Here is a 26,997-nt window from a genome sequence, read left to right on the forward strand (position 1 = left end):
AACAACATGGACAGACCTAGAGGGTATTATGCTTAGTGAAATAAGTGAAACAGAGAAAGACAAATATTGTATGATTTCATTTATATGTGGAATCTAAAAAATGAAACAACTGAACAAACATAACAAAACAGAAGTAGAGTCATAGATACAGAGGACAAACAGGTAGTCACCAGACAGGAGCAGGGTGGGAGAAGGAAAGATATAGGTGAAAGAGATTAAGAGGTACAAACTTCCAGTTACAAAATAAATGAGTCACAGGTGTGAAATGTACAGTGTGGGAAATACAGTCAATAATTATATAATATATTTGTATGGTGACATATTGTAACCAGACTTATTGTGCCGATCATTTTGAAACGTATAGAAATACCAAAGCACCATGTGTAACAGGAAATAACATAGTGCTGTAGATCAATTATACTTCAAAAACAAAGAAACAAACTCATAGAAAAAGAGAGCAGATTTGTGGTTACCAGAGGTGGAATTAGGGGAAGGGAGACTTGGATGAAGGCCCTCAAAAGGCACAAACTTCCAGTATAAGATAAATAAGTACTAAGGATGTAATGTACAACTTGATAAATTTAATTAGCACTGCTGTATGTTATATATAAAAGCTGTTAAGAGAGTAAATCCCAAGAGTTCTCATCACAAGAAAAAAATTTTTTCTATTTCTTGAATTTTCTATCTATATGAGAAGATGGATGTTCATTAAACTTATGGTGGTCGTCATTTCATGATGTTTGTAAGTCAGATCATGATGCTGTACACCTTACACTTACACAGGGCTGTATGTCAATTACATCTCAATAAAACTGGAATATAAATAAATAAATATCAGGTTGTAAAACAATGTATACGGTATCGTATGGCCTCATTTTTGTAAGTAAGTAAATATATTCATTTACAACATTAATGGTGGATAGCTCTGGGTAGTGGAGTTGAGTTATTTAAAAATATTTATTAACCTATAAGTATCTGCAATGAACATACATTATTTGCAATAACTGGGCCCAAAAATGTTCTTAAAATTTTAATTTTTAAAACCTGGAGAAACTCCACAGATCTGGGACTGGGGAGTGGAAAAATGTTCTCTGTATTGTTGGATGACCACGTGCCTGGGGTGAGACCCTGATTGAAAGCTCCCAGGGGACCAGCCATCCCAAGGCCTCTCAGACCAGCTCAGTAACACTTATCGTGCTTAATGTTCCATCCCAGCCTTGCCATGATTCACTTCTTTAGATTTCCTTCCATTGCTTGATTTGATATGTTCACGGAACATTTCTGAACACCTGTGCCCTTGGCAGGGGGTACTATGCATTAGCAGTGCAGTTCCCAAGGCCCCCTCAAAGCCAAGTGCCAGGTAAGGCTAATGGCAAAGTAAATGTTGCTATCTAATCTTTCTGCCAAGCCAGTCTGGCACAATGAGATTATGTGGTTTCCCTGCTGGCAGTCACGGATCAGCCCTGGCTGACATCAGACTTCATGAAGAATGCTCAGTCCTAGAGTCAGGATTCCACCTTCCCTCCCAAGGGTTCCTCTGGGGACTGGATAGGATGGCTTCTCTGAGTGGCCCTGGGGTATGACGGGCAGCAGCCATCACGGAATGTCCATTGTACACTCTAACCAATAGACAGAAACCAGGTGGATGTGTGTGGCTACAGAGCCCGGCCCAGGACAAGAGCCTCCCAACACCAGAGCCTTCTAAGAGCCGGGTTCTAGTCCTGCCTGTGTCACTACTTAGTTATGTGAACCTGCACTGATCACTTAACTCTTCTGAACTGTGTCAATGGGGATAATGCAGGAATAATACGTTTTCAAAAGATCATGTATCTCAAAGCACTCAGAAAAGCATGAAGAGCCACAGAAATGCAGTCCTGGTTGTATGGATGGGGGTTTGCAGATAAGCAGACCAATGATGTCAACTCCCTCCTTCTCAGGTCACTTGTATTGCCTGAGCAGAAAACCACCTTGCAGAACACTGAAATGGCCCCCAAATGGAGAAAAGCGTGAGGCAGCCAGGTGGATCTTTGTGGAGTTTTCTAGGAGGTTTCTAGCCCTGTATTAGCTTTCCATTGCTGGTGACAAATTAACACAAACTTAGCAACTTAAAACACCTCACATTTATTATCTCAGCGTTTTTGTGGGTCAGGAATCCAACTCATATTTATTATCTCAGCGTCTTTGTGAGTCAGGAATCCAGGCCTTGTTTGGCTGGGTCCTCTGTTTCAGGGCCTCTGATAAGGCTGCAGTCAAGGTGTTGGCCAGGGATGTGGTCTCATCTGAAGCTCGAATGGAGAAGGTCATCTTCCAGGCTCACAGGGTCATTGGCAGGATTCAGTTTCTTGGGGGTTGTCAGACTGGGGCCGTCAGTTCCTTGCTGGCTGGAGGCTGGAGGTCACCCTCCGTTCCTTGCCATGTGGGTCTCCTCATGGGGCAGCTTGCTTATTCAGAGCCAGCAAGGGAGAAAGTCTACACAAAGAGTCTGCTGGCAAGACCCAAGTAACAATCTCACATAATGTAATCACAAAAGTGACACCCCATGTGCTTTGCCATATCTTATTGATGAGAAGCAAGTCACAGGTCTTGCATACGTTCAAGGGGAGGGAATTACAAGAGGCATGAATACCAGGAGGCGAGGATAATTGGGAGCCATCATAGAGTCTGCCATATATTGGGAATTGGTGACATCAAGCGTGTCAGCCTCCCGCTTATGAAGTTTTCCCCAAACTTCAGTATCTTCACCAGTCCCATTAGGGCTTCCCATTAGTGTGATCCAAAGGCCTCTCCAGGTGGAAAGGAAAGGGGCCTCCCCCTCTGTCCTCTCCTGACCTGACCACAAACTCCTCGAAGGCATGGCCTAGTTCCATCTTCCTCGTGGATGCACCCCCAGCAACTAGCACATGCGTACCCAGAACAGAGCAGGTACAAAATAAACACGTGTTGAATGAACGTGTGCGTGTGTCCTGCAGGTTACCGCCTGAGGAGTCTCCTTGGGAGTCTGCTTCCCAAATGTATTTCTCCTCTATCCAAAATTCCCATGTGGGTCCCACAGACAAGCAGTTCCCCGCAAACTGATGCCTAATCTTGGGCCCCAAGCACGGCAAGCCAGCTCCAGGATGCCCAGGGGAGCATCCCTCCTAGATGCACTCTGGTCCCCCCACCCTTACCCCTAGGATAGAATGAAAGAGCCCATCTGGATGGCCCAGCACCCAGGGGTCTGAGAAACGTTCACAGTCCCCACCCAGCTCCTTGGAGCTTCGCCTCAGCCTGCCAACCTTGTCACCCCTGCCATCAGACACGGAGTGTGGACAGATTTTACTCATGGTTCAAAGGACCAAAAGGGAAGCAGGGATGATGACTGGTTGTTCTTTTCTTTTTTGTTTTCTTTAGTCGATTACATCATTTTACTTGAAATGAACCCAATGTGTCCCCTCCAAGGCCTCCACAGCCTTGGGCAGAGCCTAGTATACAATTCTGCCTTCGCTCCTACTGTGTGGCCATCAGTGGCTGAGCACTTCACCTGCTGTAAAGTCAGATGTGTCTGGGCTATTGCCACCGAGTGAAATTTACCTCTTCAGGTGTTCAATCTAGAGATAGACTATTTTTATCCCCCCACAAAGTTCCCCCAACCCCCCCTTGTAGTCAGTCTCCTACTCTGACCCCAGCCCCTAGAAACCACTGACCTGTTTTCTGTTCCCATTATTTTGCCTTTTCCAGAATGGCATATAAATAGAATCCTACACATGTAGCCTTTGCGTCTGGCCTCTTTCACTCAGCCTAACGCCCATGAGATTCATCCCGTAGTTCATCTGTTTCTATGGCTGATGGTCCTCCATCGTTGGCCATACACTGTTCACTTATCCAGGGACCAGCTGAAGGTCATCAAGTTGTTTCCAGTTTGGGGCAATTACGAAAAAAGCTGTTATAAACATTTGGGTCCAGGTCTTTGTGGGGACATATGTTTTTCATTTCTTTTCAGTAAATACCAAGGAGGGGGAGTTTCTGGGCCAAATGGTAGGTACATGTTGACTTTATAAGAAACTGCTAAAAAGAAAATAAATAAATAATTTTAAAAATAAATAAATGAAACATTTAAAAAATAAAAAAAATTAAAATAAAAGAAACTGCTGAACTGTTCTCCAAAGTGGCCGTACCACCTCGCCTTCCCACCTGCAGTAGAGAAAAGTTCTACTTGTTCAGCATCCTCATCAGTACTTTTCATTTTAGCCGCTGTATGTGTATGGCTGGTGAGCGCTCTGTGTTTAATCCTCACAACAATTCCATGGAATTGATGGTACTATTTATCTCCCTTCTACTGATGAGAAAACTGAGTCTCTCAGAGACTGGATCACCAGCCCCGGGTCTTGCAGCTATTCAGAGGCAGTGCTGGGATTCAAACCCAGAACCTGGAGCCAGGGCTCTTCCTGAGATTCTTCCACAGCCTCCAAAACACCTCAGTCCGTGGGTACATAAGGGAGCAGGCACAGGGAGTGACAGAGACCCGGATTCAAGCCCCCATTCAACCACTTCTTACCTATGTCACCTCAGGCAAGTGGCATAACTTCTCTGGCCCTCAGTTTCCTCATCTGTAAAATGGGGATAATAACGTCACTTACCACAATGAGCTAAGAGTAGTGATCAGTGAATCAGAGCTCCCCTGTCTCCCCTCACTGCCAGGGAAGAGAAACACGTGAACGGTGTTGTTCTGTGTCAGTTACTGCAATGGCTGGCAAACGGCAGAAACCGCCAATTACAAAATCATGGCCCTACTCTGAGCACGTTCCCAAATTGCTCTTAAGTAAGCCGAGTTTACATGGGATTAATTAAAACACTATGTTGAACACTTGACGCACCATATAACTCACTGAGGGAGATGGAAGATGAATAAAACACACATAATGTTCTTCATGGTTCCTGCCCCACATCTCAACCCTGAGGGTTCCTTGACTCACCCTACTCGACCCAACCTCAGTTGCCTCCATGTCTAAGTTGGAAAGTATGGAGATCCTCCCTTATGTTTTTTAAAGTGTCATGAACAATTTCATATATGCATAACATACACATAAAGTGTAAAGAATCACGATGAGCACCCATGTACCCAATGCCCAGCGTGAGACACCAGGCACCTCTGAAGGCCCCGGAGAGCCCCCAGCACGTGCCCCTCCCTCCACCCTCCAGGAGGGACCCTTGAGCCAGGCTTTCCATCGGCTGCTCCCAGGACCTAGGCAGGCATCTTCGGGACCACCAGCTCCTCCACAGAAGGGCTGAGATCCGCCCAAAGGTGATAGCGTAGATCAAAGCAGAAACGCTCGAGGGGGAGGAAAAGAGAGCAGAGAGAAAGCAGGCATCAAAAGATGTGAAAATGGAAAACGCGGGTCAAGGATCCGCATTCGGGGCACAAAGGTGTCTTAATGGGTGAGTTTGAAATGCCAATATGCTTTGTACTAACCACCACTGGTCCCAAACAAACTTCATCCACACTCCCCACCCCTCTGTACTCATCCAGAAGCGCTGGGGGAAATTTGGAGCTTTTATAGAATCTGTGTCTCCCAATGTTGGAAAAACCAGGGGTGGCCCAGGGAATACGATCTCAGAACAAAATCTGCAGACAGGTCTCGCCGCCTACTGGCGACCTCCCTCCTGCATACCCCCCTCTGCCACAATTCCTGAATAGAAGTTCTCATTCCACTTTGTCCACTGAATAAACCCCACAAAGGGAAGAATCCATTGGGTTGGAAAGCAGGGGGGATGGGTTCGATTCCTGGTCAGGGAACTAAGATCCCACATGCCACATGGCACAGCCAAAAAAAAAAAAAAAAAAAGAGAGAGAGAACTTTTCTAAGTCATTCACACCCTAGTATGAATTTTCCCAGATTGCTTTGCTCACTGCAGCTGATTCAGCCAAGTTTTAAGCACGGAGCACCTGGGAGTCAGACCCAGATGGGGTCTCAAAGGTGGAGGCTTTGAGTAACTGAGAGGGTAGGAGAGGAGCAGTAGGAAGAAAGGGGGCGCAGAAAGTGAGGGGCACAGATTCCAAAGACGAACTCGGCCTGTTTCAAGTTTGCTTCCTCCAGGAAAGGAAGCATTCTTCCACTCCATTCCCTTCCTGTGTACTGTACACACCACTTTCCCAAGACTCAGCCCAACAGCCACAAGAAGCAAGAGCAAAATAAGGCCCATAAGCTAGTTAGACATCCAGCAACCCCATATAATGACATTTCCATGGGGAAAATGTGTCCTGAGTCCCAAACTACGGACCTATGAATGTGCTTGAGGAAAGCAGCTCCAGGGACACGGCCTATCACTGAAAGGACTGCTGCTCTCCGAGGATCCCAGCTGTCTGTCCCATCAGGACAAATCAGGGTGCCTGGAGCTCCTTTGACATCTGTTCAATGTTAAGTGCACTTTGGACCAATTTCGTCAAAATATTCAACTTGTCAAGTTTGGATGCATTCTATTATTTAAGAAATAAGCCGCCACTTCGCCGCTTGCTTTCTGCAGGGCCATCCCAACCCAGGATGTGGTTACAGTGGAAAGCTACTCAACTGGAAACTTCCCAGAACATGGCTCAGGGCAGGGACAATCTTATCAGGAAACTTTCTGTTTGGGGTGAGGGTAAAGAGTGACGTTTAGCGGCTGATAAGGCCATGCCTGAGGACTTGGGCTGTATATAAGGAGCGGCTCCTTCCTGCTGCTGTACCCCTTCCCATCTTCCCTTCTCTGGAGTCTTGGGAGCCAGGAAGAACCATGAAGTGGCTGCTCCTTCTTTCCTTGATGGCGCTCTCCGAGTGCACCACCTACAAGTGAGTCTGGGGGACGCGCTGCACGAAGAGCAGCTTCCCAGGGGCTATTTCTCTTTGCTGCCCTTCCCACTGCCTTTCTTTCCTCCTGTATTTCTCCTCTTCCCTTCCTCCTCTCTCTTCAACCGTCCCAAGCCTCCTTTCTCTGCTCATTTGGGGACACAACACGGCAGACGTGGCTAACAGCCCAGACCCTTCAGTCCAGCCCGGGCTGGGTCCGCAGCTCCAGCACTGGGCCGGGTGACTTTGGGCAACCACGTACCCTCTCTGCATTACTGTGCCCAAGATGGGAGCACCTCCCCTCTGACTTCCTTCTTCCGCTCTTGAGCCAGCTTTCTTTTCCTTCCAGGCCTTCCACAGCACCCCATGAGCAGGCCCCTTGGCTAATTACTCTCCTTCCTCCAAACCATCTGTTTGCAAATGCTCCGCCACAGGGTCTCGCTCACCAGAAAGAAGTCCTTGAGGCAGAACCTGATCGAGAATGGCAAGCTGAAGGACTTTCTGCAGAATCACCAATACAACATAGGCAGCAAGTACTTTCCCTCGGAGGCCACCACCTTGATGTCCGACGAGCCCCTTCAGAACTACCTAGATGTGAGTGCGTGGGCAGGCAGTGGGCCCGCTCCAAGGACTTGGCCCAGTGGAGAGAAGGGGGTGCCAGGGGTCTGGGAAGATGGGCCAGCGCTCCAAGCCCCCAGGCAGCAGTAACCCAGGGATCTGCTCCCTGGATCTCAGAGGCACAAGGAGGGCAGGAAAACTCACAGTCAGAGTTGTCGTTCTCATTCATTCATTCATTCATTCATCCAGTGCTTACATGGATGGAGCCCCTTCTATGTGTCAGGCACTGTGCTGGGCCCAGAGAAGCAGCAGTGAATGAGCCTCAGGGAGCCCCCAGTCTAGTAGGAGAGCCTCACAAAGCATAACGAGTACAACCAGGCTGAGGCCACGCAGTGAACGTGACACACTGAGTGTGTTGCAGGTGGTGGGCAGGGGCACCTCTCCGGAGCAATGAAGAGACAGCGGGGGTTCCAAGAGGACAGGAGAGGGTCCCAGAGAGTGGGACGACTTGCACTAGACCCTGTGACACTGGGGAGCAGAGTGTATTTGAGGAAAGGAAGCCCGTGTTCATTTTCAAAGCGAGGTCTGCGGGGGTCAGTGGGTGGAGCCAGACCAGAGTCTGGGATAAGGGTCTCCATCCTAATTGCCACCGCATCATTTTAACTAGGGAATTTCAGGAAGATCACTTTGACTCTTCTGTTTGGGACGCAAATCCCTTCAGTAGATAGTGTGTCCCCTGTGTGAAGGCCAAGGTTAGGAAGCAACGCGGCCTCTCGTTAAGAGCTTAGCCTGTGAAATTTGCCAGACCTGGAGCAAATCTAGGGTCTAAAGCTCCCGAGCCTTGGGACCTTGGGCAAGTCATTTAAATTCTCTGAGTGAGACTCAGCTTCCTCGTCTGTAAGACAGAACCATTACTATCTACCATCAGAGGCTCGTTTCAAGTAATTCATGCAATAATGTAGGTTTGGGGTTATTTTGTTTGTTTGTGGAGTGCTTAGCACAGAGCCTGGCCCTTGGTAAGAGCTTGTTCAAAGCTTGATAAAGTTAGCCCCTTTGTTCACTTAACAAATATTTATGAAGTGCCTACCCTGTGTCAGAGGCTCTCTGCCAGGAGCTGGGGAAACAATGGTGACTGAGCAAAGATCCTGGAGCTTATATTCTAGAGGGGAAGACAAATAAGAGACAAACAAATAAGAATGTAAGATAATTCCAGGTAATGACAAGTGCCACAAGAAAAATTAATTAATTAGAGTAAGGGGAAGAAGAAGAATGGGGCAGGGGCGAATTTAAATACAGTAGTCAGGGAGGGCCTATTGGTGCAGGTGACATTTGACTAGAGCACAGAAGGATTGATGAGAAGATCTAGAATGAACATTTTCCTAGCACAAGGAATAGCAAGTGCAAAGGCCCTGGGATGGGAATGAGCTGGTCATCAAAGAAGAGCCACATCAGCGTGGCTGGGACAGAGTTAGCAAGGGAGAAACTGCTGCCACTAAGAATAAAAAGCCTGAGGACACCCTTTCTTGAAACCCATTGTACGCACCCAGATTTAGGAATAAGATATCTCAAGGGGTCTCCACCTTTAGGTGGGTGACTTGTTTATCTCCCCTTCAACAACTTAATGAAAAAGCGCTTAAGCATTTACTCGGCTGGGTGCTGTAAGGTTCCACTCCTGTCCGAGAGTGTACATTCTCTAGGATGGCAAGACTAAGACACTCAAGGCAAGAGGGGACAGCAGATTATTATTGGGTGTTAACGAGGCTTGGGAGAGAAGAGTCAGTGGGTGACAGGAGAGCAATAGGGGAAGACTTCAAGGAGGAGGGGAGACCAGGCTGGGCCTTAAAGGATGGATACACTGGAGAGAGAGACAAAGGCAAGGAGGCAGTGAAGGGAAAGGCGGGAGGTGGCCGAGATGACCCAGAGACAGTCCCCGGGGAGGCCAGGCTGTGGGGTCCCCAGTCACTGAGCTATGCCGTCCCCACCCTGGCAGATGGAGTACTTCGGCACCATTGGCATCGGAACCCCCGCCCAGGACTTCACCGTCATCTTTGACACCGGCTCCTCCAACCTGTGGGTGCCCTCCATCTACTGCTCCAGTTATGCCTGCAGTGAGTGCCCCCCTACCCTCTCTGGGCCCCCAGCACCAAGTCACCTAGGAGCCCTGAACACTCAGGGGCCTCAAATAGGTCCGATTTCAAGCCTGCTGGAGTCACTCAGGGATCCACTCAACAGGCATTCACTGAGCACTTACTATGTGCCAAGCACTAGGCTTAGGTGCCCTGGGAGATGAAGGGGGGAATCACACGTGGTTCCAGCCCTCAGAAATTTCAGTCCAATGGCAGAGAGAGTGTGAAGCTGCACATCACCACGGGCAGCTGTGGGCCTGCTCCACTCGGCGTTAACCTGGGGGGTCCTCAGGAGGGCCTTCAGTCAGTGAGATGGTTAGCCAGATAAGTTAGCTTTCTCCTCCAAAGCCCCGCCCAGAACCAAGGCACCCACCCAGGAAGACGCCCCCAGCCCATGACTCTGGCTCAGCTTTTGAAGTTTGACAATGCCTCTTCTTGCCCTCACAGGCAACCACCACCGCTTCAACCCTCAGGAGTCCTCCACCTTCCAGGGCACCAGCAAGACGCTCTCCGTCGCCTATGGCACCGGCAGCATGACAGGCATCCTTGGATACGACACAGTCCAGGTGAGCCCCCGCTGGCCAGCCACCTCGTCCTGCCCGGCCCTGGGGCCAGCTTCCAGGGACCGCACACGCCCCAGAACCAGGTCATTCAAGCAATACGGGTCTCGGTGATCCCAAAAGTAACCTGATTGGGGCATGCGGAAAGTGGCAGAGACACCACAGACATTTCTAGCGGAGGAGCAGCAGTGGTAAGGGGGTGGGTGCCTGGAGCCAGAAGCCAACCTCAGAGTCACCCAAGTTGAATGCTATGGAGGGGGCAGCGAGAAGGGAGAAAATGCCTCAGTTCTCTTTTAGCACCTCCTCTTCTTCCTCCTCCCCCCAACCCACAGCCCCCCTCGAGTCACAAAATCTCCACAAGCACCCCCATTTTCCAGGGCACAGCAGGGGTCAAGGGCTCTGATTTGCCTGGGGTCTGCTTTGCATCCGATCTTCAGAAACACAAACACACGGTGACCATCTGTTCCGCAGCAAATTCTCACACCAAGTTGCAGACGGTGCCCATCTGGAGATCAGCCTCGACTGTTACTTCCAGTGGAATAACAGGCGTTCCCAGGGATAATCCCTCTCCTCTCCTTCCAGCCTGATGCCCCGGAAGCCAAGTCCTACACGAAATGAACCAGGGATGCTCTGGGCCCGGGGCTGGCACCCCGCAGTGCTCAGCCAGCACAAGCTGATTATGAACATCTTGGTTTCCCCACCCAGGTTGGAGGCATCTCCGACACCAACCAGATCTTTGGCCTGAGTGAGACAGAGCCCGGCTCCTTCCTGTACTACGCTCCCTTCGATGGCATCCTGGGTCTGGCCTACCCCAGCATCTCCTCCTCCGGGGCCACCCCTGTTTTTGACAACATGTGGAACCAGGGTCTGGTTTCCCAAGACCTCTTCTCCGTCTACCTGAGCAAGTAAGTTAGGCAAGGAAGTTGCGGTCACCTGGTCCAGCAGGGGGCTGTCGAAGGCTGGGTGGGCTGGAGAGAGTCTTGGCAAGCCGGGGATTGGAAAGGTCAATGTCTAAGGCTCTCTAAGGTATATCTTTGGAGAGAATGGTGCCAAATTCCTCTCTGATGAACCATCTTCATTCGTCTTATTTTACTAGCGAGAGTCTTTGTCACCTTGCCTTACACAAGTCAAATATCATTAGCCATTTGCTCTCCTGAAGACCACCATTTAAAGTGAATCCACTTAAAAAAATAAAAATAAAAAAAATAAAGTGATTCCACTTAAAATTGGGGCCAAAAGTCCATAGCAAAAAATGAAAAGAAGATTTGATTGGGACTTACATCTTGAACAGTGAAACTTTTAAATGATGAAAGCAAGTTTCTTTCATTAGTTAACAAAATCTAGGTTCCAGGTGTGACTATGAGTTAATTCTAAGAAAAAGGAATTACAAAGTCTTGATTTTGGCTGAGTAGAAGTTTATGCCAGAATATCTGAGGGTGTGTCCTCGACTTTCCCAAGACACTCAACTTTCCTCTGACATTCACATCCTTCTCTTTTGAAGCGATTTGTCACCATCGATGTGCTTCCCTTTAGTTATTGACTGTTCTGCTATCATCTCATTGTGTCACAGATGCTGTCAGATGTTTACAGGGAAGACAGGGTGGGGTTGGGTGAGTTGGGGTCACGTTCTGTCCGTGTCCAGTTCTTCAGTGATTAATTTCTTATTGTCATCTACATTTGTTTCCCTATCTAACCGAAAACTGCAGAGATTTAGACAATGAATATTCCAGTAACCAGAACTCCTGCAGTTTACAGCAGGAGGGCCCTTTTATCCTTTTTTCCTCTTGGCCACTTAATATTCAAGTTTCAGCTCTTAAACATAATCTGCTTTTATGGGCACTTAGATATTTCACATGGGGCCGACTAGAACAGAGTTTCTCAATCTCAGCACTATTGACATTTTTGGACCAGATGATTCCTTGCTGTTGGGGGCTGTCCTGGGATGTCTGGTAGCCTCCCCGGCCTCTACCTACTAGACACCAGGGGCTCCCCTGACCCCCACCCAATCATGACAATCAAAAACACCTCCAGACGTTGGCAAACCATGAACTACACTGTCAAGGCCTTAAGAGCAGACACTGTCATTCATTCATTTCTCTTGAGGTCCCCACAGCAATGAGAGAGAGCATTTGGTGGAAACCACACAACACTTCAGAACCAGAAAGACCTGGGTTCTAATCTTGGTTTTGAGACTCCCTGGCTGTGTGACCTTGGGCACATTGCCTCACCTCTCTGAGCCTCAGTTTCCTCACTGTAAAATAGAAATAATAATAACAATAGTGACTATGGCATGGATCTTGGTGTAAGGATTACAGGAAGCCCTGTGGGTCACACACTCTGCGTGGCTCCTGGCACCGGCAAGAGTCCGATCAAGAGGAGCTCTTAGAATGCCCACAGCTTATATGTTCAGTTGAATGAGTGAATGAACAAATGAATTCCTGCCTTTTCCCCTCCACTTTCCATAGAGATGATGAGAGCGGCAGCGTGGTGCAGTTCGGTGGCATCGATTCTTCTTACTACAAGGGAACCCTGAACTGGGTGCCTATTTCTGTTGAGGGTTATTGGCAGATCACCGTGGACAGGTGAGGTCACCATGGATGGGCAATATCCTGGCATGGGCCCCAGACCCCATTTCTTTACAGACTCATAGTTAACTAAGAATTCCAGGATCCCCCTGGAACAGGCAGCACAGGGAAACGTGCTCCAGGAGGAGAAGGCAGAGGTTGGCCGAGCCAGAGAGACCCTGACAAGGGCACGTCACAGGAGGAAGAGCGCTGTCAGGAACCCCCAGACACTCTGCAAGGATGAGACAGCCACTTCCCTTCTGAGCAAGGAGGCAGGACAATCTACCAGCATCCCTGGGGAGAGGGGAGGACCCCCCCTGTCATACATCTTGGCATTTAGGGGGCCTGTCACTTTTGGTCTAGGATCAGGGCAAAACGGCAGAGAAGTTGTTTCAAACCATTTCCTCCCACTTTCCCCTTCAAAGCCTGTCTGCCCCCAGGCAGCCTCATCCTCTGGCTGTTCTGCCCCCAGCTGGCCTGCTAGGGTGACCCATTGCCCAGGTTTGCCCAGGAGTGAGCAGTTTCCAGGGATGCCAGTCTTTGAGTACTAAAACCAAGACAGTCCTAGGCAAAGTGGGACACACTGGTCACCCTACGTCTGCCCCAGCCATGCTAACACCCCGTCAGTTCCTCGAACTCCCGCCCCTGCTCCCCTTGGGTCTAGAACAGGGCAGTCAGGGCTGGACTTACCTGGCCATCACTCCAGTGTCTCCATCACTCCCCACCCTCTGTCCCCTCTACCTGTGATGTCCTCCTCCAACTCCTCACCTCCCTAGCAACCTCTGGGCGTCTGCTTCCCTGAGAAGCCTTCCCTGGTTGCTCCACACCACCACCCTCACCCCGGCTTGTGTTCCTGTTCCCTGCTCCTCCTCGATCATAACTTATCTTTCCAGCTAGAGTGGAAGCTCCCTGCAGCCAGAAACCGTGCACCCATCTTGTCTGGCTTTGCATCTCCTGTGCCTAACACAGAGTAGGCACTCAGTAAATATTTGTAGAACACATGAATGCATAGAATGAATGAGTGTGTGAATGAGAGAAGCTGAAATTTTATGCATTGGCCAAAGGATGGGGAAGAGGGACCCTCCAGGGTCGCCTGGTTCCTCCTTGGGAGATGTACCCCCTGGGGGCTCAGGGGACCCTGACTTGCATCTCATCCTCAGCATCACCATGGGTGGAAAGCCCATCGCTTGCAGCAATGGCTGCCAGGCCATCGTTGACACCGGTACCTCTCTGCTGTCCGGCCCAGCCAATGCCATTGCCAACATCCAGAGCTACATTGGAGCCAGTGAGACTTCCTATGGCAGTGTAAGTCCAGCCCTGACTGCCCTGTTCTAGACCCAGATGGTGGATCTGCCACACAGGAGGGATGAAAGCCTTTCTAATCCTCACTCTTTCCAGATGGCGATCAGCTGCTCCAGCATCAACAGCCTGCCCGACATCGTCTTCACAATCAACGGCATCCAGTACCCTGTTCCCCCCACGGCCTACATCCTGCAGGTAAGGGGGCTCTGAGCCTTCCACCTAGATGTGCCCGCAGAGCACGTGGCCACATACTCCCCCTTGGCACAAGGGCAAGTGCACTTCCACAAGCTGGAGCTAACATCTGCTCTGGACAGCCTCTGGAGAAAAAGAACACTTCAAAAATAAAGGCATGAATGAGAATTGGGATGCAACACCCCCAGGGGGAAAAAAGCAAGGCAAGGGCTGATGACGTGAAAAGAGGATTTTTAGTTGGACACCAGAGTCCAAGCTCTGGGTCTCAATTACTAGCCCGTAGATATTGAGCAAGTTACAACCTTCCTTAGCCTCAGTTTCCTCGTCTAAAAGCTAGAGCTTTCCCCACGCTCAGGGTGTGGTTAGGGTAATCACGCGAGATTGGCCACATCAAAGCTACGAAGGGTTGGGCAAATAGAAATCACAGCTTCCATAGGGTAAGGGCTTATGATGCTCCTATTGCCTCTACCAAATAAAAACCTTTAGTCAGATGAGCCACCGGAAAATTCTGCCTTCGATTACAATGCCGGATGGAAAACTAGTTTTGCCCGGTGGGTAGATGTTATTCAGCAAGAAGTAGGGAGGCCCAGGCCCCTCCCCCAGGGATGCTGATTAATTAGGAGGGAGTGGGGCCTGAGCCATGGTGGGAGGTGGGCCATAGGGGGGGTCAAAGCTCCACAGGTGATTCAATACACAGCCAAGGTTGCTGGCCCAGTGACTTAGTGAATGAAAAGGACTAACAGCTGATCCCATTTGCCACTGGTCAGGATCAGAATAATGAGAAAAGGCTGCGTCACCAGGGCTTCCAAAGTCCTTCCCGGCAGCTGAGTTCTCCCTAAAGCCCTTAGCTGCGATGCTGACGTCAGGGCGTATGCATCTGCCAGAAACACTGGATAATGTCTGGTAATCCCTGGAAACCAAGAGTGCAGTAAGCCCCTTACAGGCAGATCCCAGGCCAGGAAGAGCCAAGTCCCCAGGCACGAGCCAGGAAGCTCCTCCTTGCACGTGCCTGGCAGGGGCCCATGACCCTGGATGTTCACGCCCCAGCGCCTGTCACTGCTGGGTCTGTGTCCCAGCTCCAGTTTTATTCTCCTTTCCTCCAGAGCCAGGGAAGCTGCTCCAGCGGATTCCAGGGCATGAACATCCCCACCGCCTCCGGAGAGCTCTGGATCCTGGGTGACGTCTTCATCCGCCAGTACTACACCGTCTTTGACAGGGCCAACAACCAGGTCGGCCTGGCTCCCGCGGCCTGAGCCCGAGTCTTTCCGGCCACTTCCCAGGAAGATCCCGCCCTAGTTTCTGTCCCTGTTTGCTCTTCGATGTAGATAATTCTCCTGATTGTTCTTCCTCTGGGATTGTGGAGGTGGAATCTTGGCCCTGTTCCCTGTCACACCAATAACGTAGAATACATCATAACCTCCTGGAAAATGCTTTATGGGGTTGCGTCTCTTTGTCAGTGTTCCCCTTTACATCACTGGGGTCAGAATGCCAGGGCAGGGGGACAGAACTGACCACATGCATTTGGACAGCACCAAACACAGTGCCAGTGGCAGCACACTCTCTGTAACAGAGCCGGGAAGATGAATGGGCCTCGGCTGGGCCAGCTGGGAGCATCATATAAGGAGTTGGGGACCAGAAATGCCAGGCCCGTTGCCTCCTCATAGAAGAGAGCACCTGAGTTCTTGGTTGAGGGAGTAACTTCTTATTTTCCCCAAAGCCAAGTAGAGATAAGGAGAAAAGGAAAAAGATTAAGGGGAGGTGCCCGCTGTTGGTGACTTCCTAAGTAGGGCAGGCAGGGCGGTAATGACCGTGAGACATGGGCCAGAGTGGTGAGAGAAGCTGACACCCCACAATCTACCAGGCTGTCCTGTGGCGAGCTGGTTGATGCAGACTAACCCTTGGGAGCCCCTCAGTACTCTGGGTGCAGGACACCAAGCTGATCCGTTTCCCCATTGGTGATTGAAAGAGGATGGTTTTCCATTCCCCAAGGAGAGGCTGAGAGAGGGAGCTGACATGCCATTGGCAAACCTACCCTAGAAAGGCAGCCAGGAAATATCTAGAGCAGCATTTCTCAGAATGGGTTTTGGTAGCAAAATGTTGAATGAAAAAGTTTCAAAGTAAGTACGGAATAGGCTACATTCTAGGCCCTTCTTCGAGGTTCACAAGGCACAGTTCCCAATCAAAGGCTCTGAGAACTCCTGCCGCAAAGTGATCTGTTTCACTTTGACTCAGTTCAGCTTGATCCCCATTCCTCTTCTGCTGGTGAACCTATCCCAGTCCTGTGCTCCTCGGCGTGCACGTTGGAAAAGTTCCCATAGCGCCTGCTTCTGCTGGGTTCCAGGCTGTCCGCTGGAGATACCGGCCTGAGCGCTGGAGCTGGGCCTCCCTGCTGAGGCGGACTGACTTCCGGGTGCCCAGAACAAGATGGCTTTAGGAACTCTTGTCACATCATCCCCCAATTTGTAATTTGTCACATAAATACAAGATATTAGGCTCAAGGAAGGGTGAGGTGAGCTCTTCCTACCCAATGCCCCAGATCTTCCCAATGTCACTTATACCCTATCTAGCTGCGCAATCTTTTTAAAACATAAATTCGATCACAACCCTCCTTTGCTTCAAACCTTTCATTAATGCTCTGCAATTGCACTTGGAATAAGACATTATATCTTTGGTGTGGCTTCAAGGCCCTGCATGCTCTGGTCCCCATGGACCTTCCCTGTCTCACCTTAATCCCTCTTACCCTGAGCTCCCACCTCCCTGGCCTTCGCCCACCTCCACAAATACCCAAGTTCTTCCCCACCTCCAGGCCTTTGCACACACTGTTCCCTTTGCTTGCTGTTCCCTTTTTCTTGACCTGCTAACTCCTAGCATCCTGCAGGTGTCAGCTTACACATCAGTTCCCTGTGAAGCCCTCCCTGACCACCCTCTCATGGGGTGGCCCTCCTTTCCTTTATGGCACTGGGCACAGCTGGAGATGATGCCTTAGTGGGAGTGTTTGTGTCAGATCCACTAAGGCAGAGACTGTGATCATTTAACTGTTGAAGCCCCAGCAGCAAGCGCAGGGCCTGGCACATTGGAGGTGCTCAATAGATATTTGCTGACTGAGTGATGAATTCAAAATAATTCTTTTTTTTGACCGCACTGCGCAGCTTGTGGGATCTTAGTTCCCCGACAAGGGATCGAACCTGTGCCCTCAGCAGTGAAAGCATGGAGTCCTAACCACTGGACCTCCAGGGAATTCCCTCAAGATAATTTTTTTAAAAGGGAACAACTAGGATAAGACAAAAGAGTGGATCTGATTTGAGAGAGGCCATGGTTAAGACCGCAGATGGGGGACTTCCCTGGTGGCTCAGTGGTTAAGAATCCGCCTGCCAATGCAGGGGACACAGGTTCAAGCCCTGGTCTGGGAAGATTCCACATGCTTCAGAGCAACTAAGCATGTGTGCCACAACTACTGAAGCCCATGTGCCTAGCGCCCATGCTCCACAACAAGAGAAGCCACCGCAATGAGAAGCCTGTGCACCGCAACAAAGAGTAGCCCCCGGTCTCCGCAACTAGAGAAAAGCCCATGCGCAGCAACGAAGACCCAATGCAGCCAAAAAATAATTAATTGATTGATTAAAAAAAAAAAAAGACCACAGACGGGTCCACTCTCACCCCCACTGACATTCTGTCCTAGTCATACTTGGTCATGGGACCAACAGGTGGATTCTCAGGCTTCTGGGGATGAATTTCATGATGTCCTGGCTCTTTGCTGTGTTTGTGTTTCTGATATTTCCCCGAGCACCCCCCATGCCCCAGGCAGTATTCTAGGCTCCAGGGATGCAGCCAGGTCTCGCCAGACCCTTCCTGCTCTCCTGCTCTTGGCCCCATCCCCTCCCCCCACCCCGTGTTCCCCCTTCTCAGCCCCGGCAGCTGCAGCTCAGCCCCTCAACCCTGGGATGCTTGGATCCAGACAGAATCTAAAAACGATCCCCATTAGATAGCTCATTTATACTAGAAAACCCCACGCTAACATATCTGATCTGACACTTTGCTCCATAAGATAAGGTGGATTCACATTCCTTCTCTACGGTCTCAGGCCTCTTCCCCATCCATCTTTCCCCATTTCCTGAGGGCCTCGGGGATCTAAGCTCAGTTCAATCCATCTTTTCCACTCAGACTCGTCCAGGAGTGGTTTAGGTGTTTTTCGTTTTTTGTTTTTTGGGGTTTTTTTGCTGCACCACATGGCTTGCAAGATCTTAGTTCCCCAACCAGGGATCGAACCCCCGCCCACGACAATGAAAGCGCCGAGTCCTAATCACTGGACCGCCAGGGAATTCCCCAGGAGTGTTATTTTCATCTCATAGGTCTCTGCTCTGATCTGTGGAACCCAGGCCCTGCCGATTGTGGATTCCTGCACATCGCTGGAGGGGGCATCCGTTGGTACAACCCCTAAGGAGCGCCATTTGGCACTATCCATCAAAATGAGAAATGTGTATACCTTTTGGCCCAGTAACTTCACTTCTGGGAATTTATCTTAAAGATAGACTTGCACACGTGCAAAATGATGTAAAGCCGAGGTTACTCTTTGTAGCGTCTTTTGTAAGAGCAAGATTTGAAACGACCCAAATGTCCGCCCCCAGGGGATGGTTAAATGACTTCTGCTGTGTGCGCACAGGAGCCACTGTGCAGCTGCAAAGAGCAAAGAAATGAGGATGCTTGCTAGGGACTGGGACAGAAGGATCTTGAGAAGAGACTGTTCGGTGAAAAACCACAAACAAACTGAAAGACGGGTGATAACAGAGCCTATGCTATTTTATCTTTGAATTATAAAGAAAATAAGATTTGCTTGCACATACATAAAGAAACAGAGAAAGGGTACCCAAGAACCAGACACCACAAAAGTGGTGGGGAGGGAAGGGGGGGCCTCGGTGGATGTGGGGATGGGGAGACCCCTCACTAAAACAATTTTACACGTCTTTATTTCTAGTGATGGGATGTACTACACATTCAAAATAAGTTAATGGAAGGCATTTTTAAACCTTTGAAAGTTTATCCTAACTTGAAACCTACTGTGGTTTGTCCTCAAGCCCGTTTATCTGATCAACTCCAAAAGTAGGTCTCTTGAACCGGGTCCGATCATTTGGCCCATCGGCAATTTCCTAGGTCCAGTGACACTGACCCTGTGGAACAGGCTCCAGCCCACCCTCCGCGTCCTCTACTGCAGGGGTCCCCGACCCCGGGACCACGGGCCATACCACACAGCAGGAGGTGAGCGGCAGGCAAGCGAGCGAAGCCTCATCTTCCGCTCCGCACCGCTCGCGTCACCGCCTGAACCACCACCAGCTCCACCCCGTGGAAAAACCGTCTTCCACGAAACCGGTCCCTGGTGCCAAACTGCTGGGGACCACTGCTCTAGTGCTTCCTAGAACCCGACACATGGACTCCTAGCTAGGGGGAAATGCAGGGTGTACTTCCCCAAGAACAAACGCCCCCACACACACACCTGCTTGTTGGAGCCCAGGCTGCTAAGATTCAGACCAGCTCATGCATTCGTTAAAAGCACTCTGTGCCCCGGAATTCCCTGGCGGTCCAGCGGTTAGGACCCGGTGATTTCACTGCCATGAACCAGGATTCGATCCCTGGTCAGGGAACTAAGATCCCACAAGCCGAGTGGTGTGGCGAAAAAAAAAAAAAAAAAAAAAAAGCACTCTGTGCCCATCTGGGGTCTTGAAGGTGGTCCTCTGGCCTCCTGGTGCCAGTCACTGCTGGGCAGGGGGCGTCACACTGGGGCTTATCACAGGCAGAACATGTTCTTACCAAGTTGGGTCCCACCAAGGCCTCCCAACATGTCACAATGGCACTGCCTACCCACCGGGTGGGGGGTCAGGGGGTTGGGGAGAGGGGGAGGAGGAGAGCTCCGAGCTGCCCTCAGTGGTCCTGAGAAGGGCCTGTGGTGGCCACGGTGTGGGTGGTGAGAGCCCTGGCCAGCCACGGGGTGCTCTAGAGGAAGCAGCTCCTGCACCTCCTCCCCAACCCCATCCCCCAGGTCTTCTTATGCCCAGAGCGAGCAGACAGGAGGCAGGCGTGATCCTTGGGTGAGGCCAGCTGGGCATGCTGGAGAGCCGACAGGAGCCCAAGAGCAAGAGAGGGACAAGAGTGGCATCCTCAGGCCTTCGGGGGACAATTCTGAGGTGTGTGCTACATGACCTCCCAGAGGGTCCGCAGGAGGAAGGGGTGCCAATTGCCCATGGCAGTGACCTTTTTAACAAAAGCTGATTGGTTTTCTTCCCTTCTCTGTCTCCCTTCCCCTCCCTCACCGTGCCCTCTGGGATCACCTTCCGGGGCAGCGACTCTCACCCAAATCTCTCTCTCCGGGTCTGCCCTTGGGGAGCTCAAACTAAGATAAGGCGGTCTTGGCACCTTGAATAAACTGCAGCCATCAAGTGTCTCTCTGCAACTCCAACGGAACAAGCCAACCAAATGCGACTTGAAGGGGAAAAGCCCAGACTGGGAGTCCGAAGCCCAGAGCCCTCCTCCCAGATCAGCCTTCCTAATCTGTGCAACCTTCGGACACTCTCCTGACCTCTCTGGGCTTCTGTGGTCTCAGCTGTAAGCGGGGGACGGGAGTGTCTCAGATAATCATGTTTTTATACTTGGACCGACTCGAGGGAAGTGTCTACAGCTGTCCTCCCGCCCCCCACCCCTCAGCCTCTTTTTTTTTTATGGCCACGCCACACTGCTTGCGGGATCTCAGTTCCCCGACCAGGGACTGAACCCAGGCTCCAGCAGTGAAAGTGCGGAGTCCTAATCACTAGGCCACCAGGGAACTCCCCGCCCCAGCCTTTTTTTTTTTTTTTTAATGTTCAAAATGAACACCATTTACCTGAGTTCTATGGAGAGGGGAGACTAGTATTAAAACTTGAATTGCATCCTTTATTGAACAGAGGGATAGCGGTGAGAAAATTGGCCCTGACTCTGAGCCTCTACCATGTTGAGAGCTGGCTTGTTTGAGGAGCAGAGCCAGTCAGTGTTCTACACTTTCATCCTGAAGTTAGACCCCAAGTGGCATCATGAAGCTGGGCGGGCTGCCCAAGGTCACAAGCACAAAGCCCCGAGACTTACGGAGTCTGTATTATATGCTATCATCTCAACTGCATGAGGAAGGACTGTTGTGATCCCATTATACAGATGAGGGAACCGAGACCTAAGGTCTCACGGCTAGTCACAGCGAGTAGGGCTCAAACACGGGTTTCATGGCACCCCAGACCTCATTCAACCACACCCTTTGTGTCTTAACTGGTCTCTAAGTAAGATGGTCTCTAAGTCCTTTGCATCCCTAAAGTCTTTGGTTTTCATGCCCCTAATTCCAAATTCATTATTCCTGCCATCCTGCTTGGATTAGGACCCCTCCCTACACTAACACCTGGGGTGGATAACCCAGATGGCCTTTGCAGCCAGTGCCCACTGGGGACGCTCCCCGCTGGGAGCAGCAGGGCAGAGAAGAGGCAAGGGGAGGATGGTCTGCGCCAGTGTAGGTGCAGGTTATTCTGCAGCCCCCTTGGGTTTCAGGGATAGCAAGTTGGTGACACGGTGACAGCATAGTTCTCTGTCTTCCACCCCCATCTCACTTTCCCCCATCGATGCTAGCACTGTCCTCTTTCCAGCTGTCATGGGAACTGGGCTGCACCGTCCAGATGCCGCCTTGAGGATAGACGCATTTATTACCCCAGCCGCAGGGAAGGTTGTTGACCGACAGCTCTCAGCCACCAGCCCTCACAGGGAACTGCCTTGGCTGACACCCCTTTCCTGGACCCACTCCCTGCAGACAGAATTACTGGCCAACATGGGGGCACAAAGCCCTGTCCCCTTGCCCCAACTCGGGCTGACTCTGAAGGCCAGCCCAGCCTCAGAGCTCCACAGGGGGCTGGCTGAGACCGTGCCAGCGCCGGGCCCCACCCCTGCCTCCTGCTTGCCTCCCTCGGCCCACAGATGTTAAAGCTAAGCACAGGCCCTAAGACTCCACCTGCCTACTATTCCCTCCCAGGGAACCCAACCTGCGAAGGCCTCTCCATCCGTCTTTTCCGCCCCCTCACTTTAGAAGTCTCCTAGCATCAAAGGCCACCAGGTACTTACCTAAGACCCCTCCCAATCTAGCCCCAGGTCTGTGCAGGCTTTTCTCCCAAGCTGGGGGTTGAGGTGGGCACTAGCTCAGCACCTGGGGGCTTGCAGTGACGTTTTCCCACCTTTCCAAAGGCGAGAAGTGAACGAGCAGGGCAGCCTGGGGGAGACCGAGACAGATTTTAATCAGGAAACCTCGGGTGAGGACACATGACAGCTGGTGGCACAATCCCAGTGGAATCCCAGGCCCCTCGGACCCTCCTCCTCCAGAGGAGGGACTCAGCCGCCCCAACCTTTCTCAGAAGACAGGCGGCCCACGCAGCCCAGGGAGGATGCTGACGGTGGAGAACGTGCTGCTGGATTCTCACAGCGCATCCCAGATGCTTCTTGGGAGCAGGGCTACATCAGGCCCTGAGGGTTTTCCACCCCCGCCAGGGGTCCTGAAGGAGTCAGCAGCCTCACTGGCCCCCAGAGCCGCCCTGCAAGCTCCCAGGGCCTCTGGCAGAGTCTTCTCTGTCTGGCGTCTCCCGGGCACGGCCCTGAAACGGAGGCCTGCTTACACTGTGGACTCCTCCTCCGGTGAGGGCCCCATGCTGGGCTCCTGGGGACCAGGGCTGCCCGTGGCTGCAAGGGCTGCAGAGAGTCTGGAGGTGGCTGGAGACAGTCTGCGAGGCCTGAGGATAGTGACGGGGGCCTCTGAGGGGCTGGGGCCCATCGTGGAAAGGGCTGAGGCTCTACGCCGGATGGTGGCAGGCAGAGAAGGCTGTCTGGATGCGGTGTGGGCCCCGGAGGCTGAGGATGAGGGCTCTGGAGTAACAGGAGGTGGCCCGGGAGCCCCGGGAGAGGCCGGAGGTAGAGAGGAGGCTCCTGGAGGGATTGAAGGCCCTGGTGAGGGCCGAGGGGGCTGGGAGGCCCAGGGCTCCCCTGGGAACATGCCCCCAGGCCCCAAAGGGGGTGAGGGTAAGGCCTGCGCTCCTGAGGGGCTCACGGGTATAGTCTGCATGTTGGACAGGTTCGTTCTCAGGAGGAGCTGGAGGAGCTGGAGCGCTGGCCTCTGAGGCGACACCGCTGGGGGCCCCGGGCAGGAGTTGCAGTTGAGCAGGGCCTCGGGGTCTCCACGGGGGGTCCGGGCCACTTTGCTGAGCTCAACGTCTCCACGAGGGGAGAGACCCCGGCTTTCTTCCAGGGAATCTAGAGAGGGGGCGGGGCAAGAAGATGCACAATGGTTCTTCCCTACAACTGAGGCAGGTCTGGGATGAGCTGCACCGAGGACAGTGCCCCAGCTCTGTCCCTTGAGGGTCCCTGTGCACCGGCAGCTGGGGTTGGGGGATCCCGCCGGCTCCTGCCTCCAGGAAGGGAAGACCCAAAAGGAACCATGAGCAGAGGGAGACAGTTCACCAAGGCACTGGCTGTGTGACCTTGTGTGAGGCACATAACTCCCCTGGGCCTCCATTTCCCCATCTGTAAAATGGGCATCATAATAACAGGATGACCACATAGGCCACGCAATGAGGACTGAATGAAACGGAGCCTGAGAGGTCTCAGCCTAAACCCAAATGTAAACTCTGGACTTTGGGTGACAATCATGTGTCAGAGTAGGTTCATTGATTGTAGCAAATGTACCATCTGGTGGGGGATGTTGACAGCAGGGGGCGCTGTGCGTGGGGCGGGGGCAGGGGGATTCAGGGAGCTGTCCGAACCTTCTGCTCGATTTTGCTGTGAACCTAAAAATGCTTTAAAAAAAAAAAGTCTATTGAAAAAATTTGTTTTTAAGTCTCAGCCTGGAGGCCAGCGCATCATAAGGGCTTAATCCATGGCGGGAGAACAAGGGAAGGAAGGAAGAATATTGGAGAAAGGTATGATCAGGGAGGAGACGGAGGCTGGTAAACACATTACAAACTGGAATGATTACATTTTAAAAATCATCAAAAGATAACTTATAACTTTTTAAAAAATTGTGAATCACCCTGCTGTACACCTGAAAGTTATATAATATTGTACATCAAATATACCTCAATTGAAATATATATATAAACCATCAAAAGGATAATCACAAAAACCACTTTACCAAAAACCACTGAATTGTGTACTTCGAGCGTGTGACTTACAGGGTGTGTGAATTATATCTCAAGAAAGCTGTTCTTTTTTTTTTTTTAATTATCAAAAGGAAACAATTCACCTCGTATTTCAATAAAAAGCATTTCTTCTTAAAATGAGTTCGCACATGGTGAACGCAGCTGAGGCAGGTGCCCCAGGAGAAGGAGGTGGGCTCTGCATCTCACCTCTTTGGGCCTCAGTTTCCCCATCAGGAGGCAGGAGAGCAGAATGGGAACGAGCATGGGGTGAGGAATCAGAGAGACCTGGCCCTGAGTCCGACGACACTACCACCTAGAACGTGGCCTTAAAGACAGAAACTTGGGAATTCCCTGGCGGTCCAGTGGTTAGGACTTGGCACTTCCACTGCATGGGGCCCGGGTTCCATCCCTGGTTGGGGAACTAAGATCCCATAAGCTGTGCGGCACGGCCAAAAAAAATTTAAAAGTAAATAAATTCTTTTTAAAAAGACAGGAACTTAACTTCTCTGAGCCTCCATTTCCCCATCTGCAAAATGGAGACAATAAGAGCACCCATGCATAAACATTCCTGGGGCATTTAAATGAGACAATACAGGTAAAATGCTCCATACACTGCCTGGCACCTTAGCTAACGATTAGTCTCTAGAAAGCAGGGGAATAATATCCATCAGCTCGCACAGGGTTTTGTGCTGGTTAAGGTCGAATCTGTAAGCACTCAACAGTTCCCAACATAATGACTGTATGGGATCAGGATGTTTCCAGCCCCAGCAGTCCTGACAGCAGCTCTCCATCCACAGAACTGAAGAGCTGCCCTAAATACAGGATGTCCTCTTCAAAAGGTCAAAGGAGTTAAAGAGGTATTTTATACAAGAGGAAATTCAGGCCACAAATCCGTGGAAAAATTCACTGTCTTCCTGGAAGTTTAAAACATGTACAATAGCCACCGGTAAGGTACTTTATGGACATGTTAAACTGGAAAAATTAAATTCAAAACACAGTGTAGAGTTGGTGGGCATATGGGGCACCAGCTACGTCTCTGTAAGTTTCCTCTTTCTCTAGGACCCCATCTGGTAACGTGCTGTCATGCCCTAGGAGTCACCAAACCACTCCCGACACCCTGTGACCTAGTTACTGCACCTATTAACCACAGGGTCTGAATGCAATTCACAAAATTTGAAAACAAAAGTTGTCTGACCAAAGATTTTTCACAGTGGGTCCATTATGGATAGAAAAGAAAAAAAAGAAGAAGAAGAAAGAAACCACCTAAATGTCAACCAAAAAGGCAAGGGGTAAGCAAACCATAATATTTGGGAGCTTTTTTAAATGGCCAGCTGTGGGCTACATCAATATTTTGAAACTGTGTGTTACAGTAGGTTGTCCATGTCCTGTTTATACCTCTGCAAAAAGATGCACATGGACAAACACTCATGATGGAGAAAGACAAACAGATGTGAATCATTTTCAGGAGTCAATGTAGCAGAGTAGCTAAAAGCATGGACTCCGGGCTCAAATCCTGGTTCTACTGTCAGCCAGCTGTGTGACCTTGAGCACCTCACTTCACCTCTCTGTGCCTCAGTTTCCTCACCTGGAAAATGGGGATGCTAATAGTATCTATCATGAAGAGTTGCTGTGAAAATAAGACATATGAAAACAGACAGATGGCCAACAGGGACATGAAAAGATGCTCAACATCACTAATCATCACGGAAATGCAAATCAAAACCACAATGAGATACCACTTCACAAGTGTCAGAATGGCTGTCATCACAAAGACAAGACACAGCAACTGTTGGTAAGGAAGTAGGGAAAAGGGAACCCTCGTGCACTGTTGGTGGGAATGTAAACTGGTGCAGCCACTGTGGAAAACAGTATGGAGGTTTCTCAAAAAACTAAAAATAGAACTACCATATGATCCAGCAATTCCACCACCGGGTATGTATCCAAAAAAAAAATGAAAACACTAATTCAAAAAGATATATGCACCCCAAGGTTCATTGCAGCATTATTTACAATAGCCATGACATGACATGGGAACAACCTAAGTGTCCATCGACAGATAAAGATGGATAAATATGTGGTGTATATATATATATATATATATATATATATATATATATATATACACAATGGAACATTATTCAACCACAAAAAAGAATGAAATCTTACCATTTGCGATAATGTGGATGGATCTAGAGGGTATTATGCTAAATGAATAAATCAGAGAAAGATAAATACCATATGATCTCACTTATATGTGGAATCGTTTTTTTTTTAAAAAACTGAGCACACAGATATTGAGAACAGATTGGTGGTTGCCAGAGGTGGGAGGAGAGGGGTGGGCAAAATGGCTGAAGGGGGTCAAAAGGCACAAATTTTCAGTTACAAAATAAATAAGTCATTGCGATATAATGTACAGCATGGTGACTATTGTTAATAATACTGTATTGAAACACTATACTTGAAAGTTGCTAAGAGATTAGATCAGAAGTTCTTATCACAAGAAAAAAATATTTTGTAACTCTGTGGGGTGACAGATGTTAACTAGACTTACTGTGGTGATCATTTTGCAATATATACAAATATTGAATCGTTATGTTGTACACCTGAAACCAATATAATGTTACATGTCAATTACACCACAATCTTAAAAAAAGAAATAACATTCAATACATGATGTTCCCTGACACATAATGGATACTCAATACATATTAGCAATT

At 50.0% G+C, this 26,997-nt stretch overlaps 2 protein-coding genes across 4 annotated transcripts in view; one reads left to right on the forward strand and one right to left on the reverse strand.

Annotated features, from left to right (window-relative positions):
* Positions 1–6,605: 6,605 nt before the first annotated feature.
* LOC132370023 (pepsin A-like) lies at positions 6,606–15,533 on the forward strand. Its single transcript, XM_059929744.1, has 9 exons — positions 6,606–6,803; positions 7,235–7,394; positions 9,349–9,466; positions 9,932–10,050; positions 10,750–10,949; positions 12,510–12,626; positions 13,769–13,913; positions 14,007–14,105; positions 15,206–15,533. The coding sequence occupies exons 1-9, from the start codon at positions 6,748–6,750 to the stop codon at positions 15,353–15,355; spliced, it is 1,164 nt and encodes a 387-aa protein (XP_059785727.1). The 5' UTR covers positions 6,606–6,747; the 3' UTR covers positions 15,356–15,533.
* A 7,145-nt stretch (positions 15,534–22,678) lies between these two features.
* VWCE (von Willebrand factor C and EGF domains) overlaps positions 22,679–26,997 on the reverse strand; it is a 29,331-nt gene continuing 25,012 nt past the window's right edge. For all 3 annotated transcript variants that reach the window (XM_059929749.1, XM_059929747.1, XM_059929745.1), the window contains one exon: positions 22,679–23,396. In XM_059929749.1, the coding sequence (XP_059785732.1) occupies positions 22,762–23,396 (635 nt within the window). In that variant the 3' untranslated portion in view covers positions 22,679–22,761. The remainder of the gene's footprint in view (positions 23,397–26,997) is intronic.

The sequence above is a fragment of the Balaenoptera ricei genome, chromosome 8 (assembly GCF_028023285.1).
Source record: "Balaenoptera ricei isolate mBalRic1 chromosome 8, mBalRic1.hap2, whole genome shotgun sequence".
Lineage (NCBI taxonomy): Eukaryota > Metazoa > Chordata > Mammalia > Artiodactyla > Balaenopteridae > Balaenoptera > Balaenoptera ricei.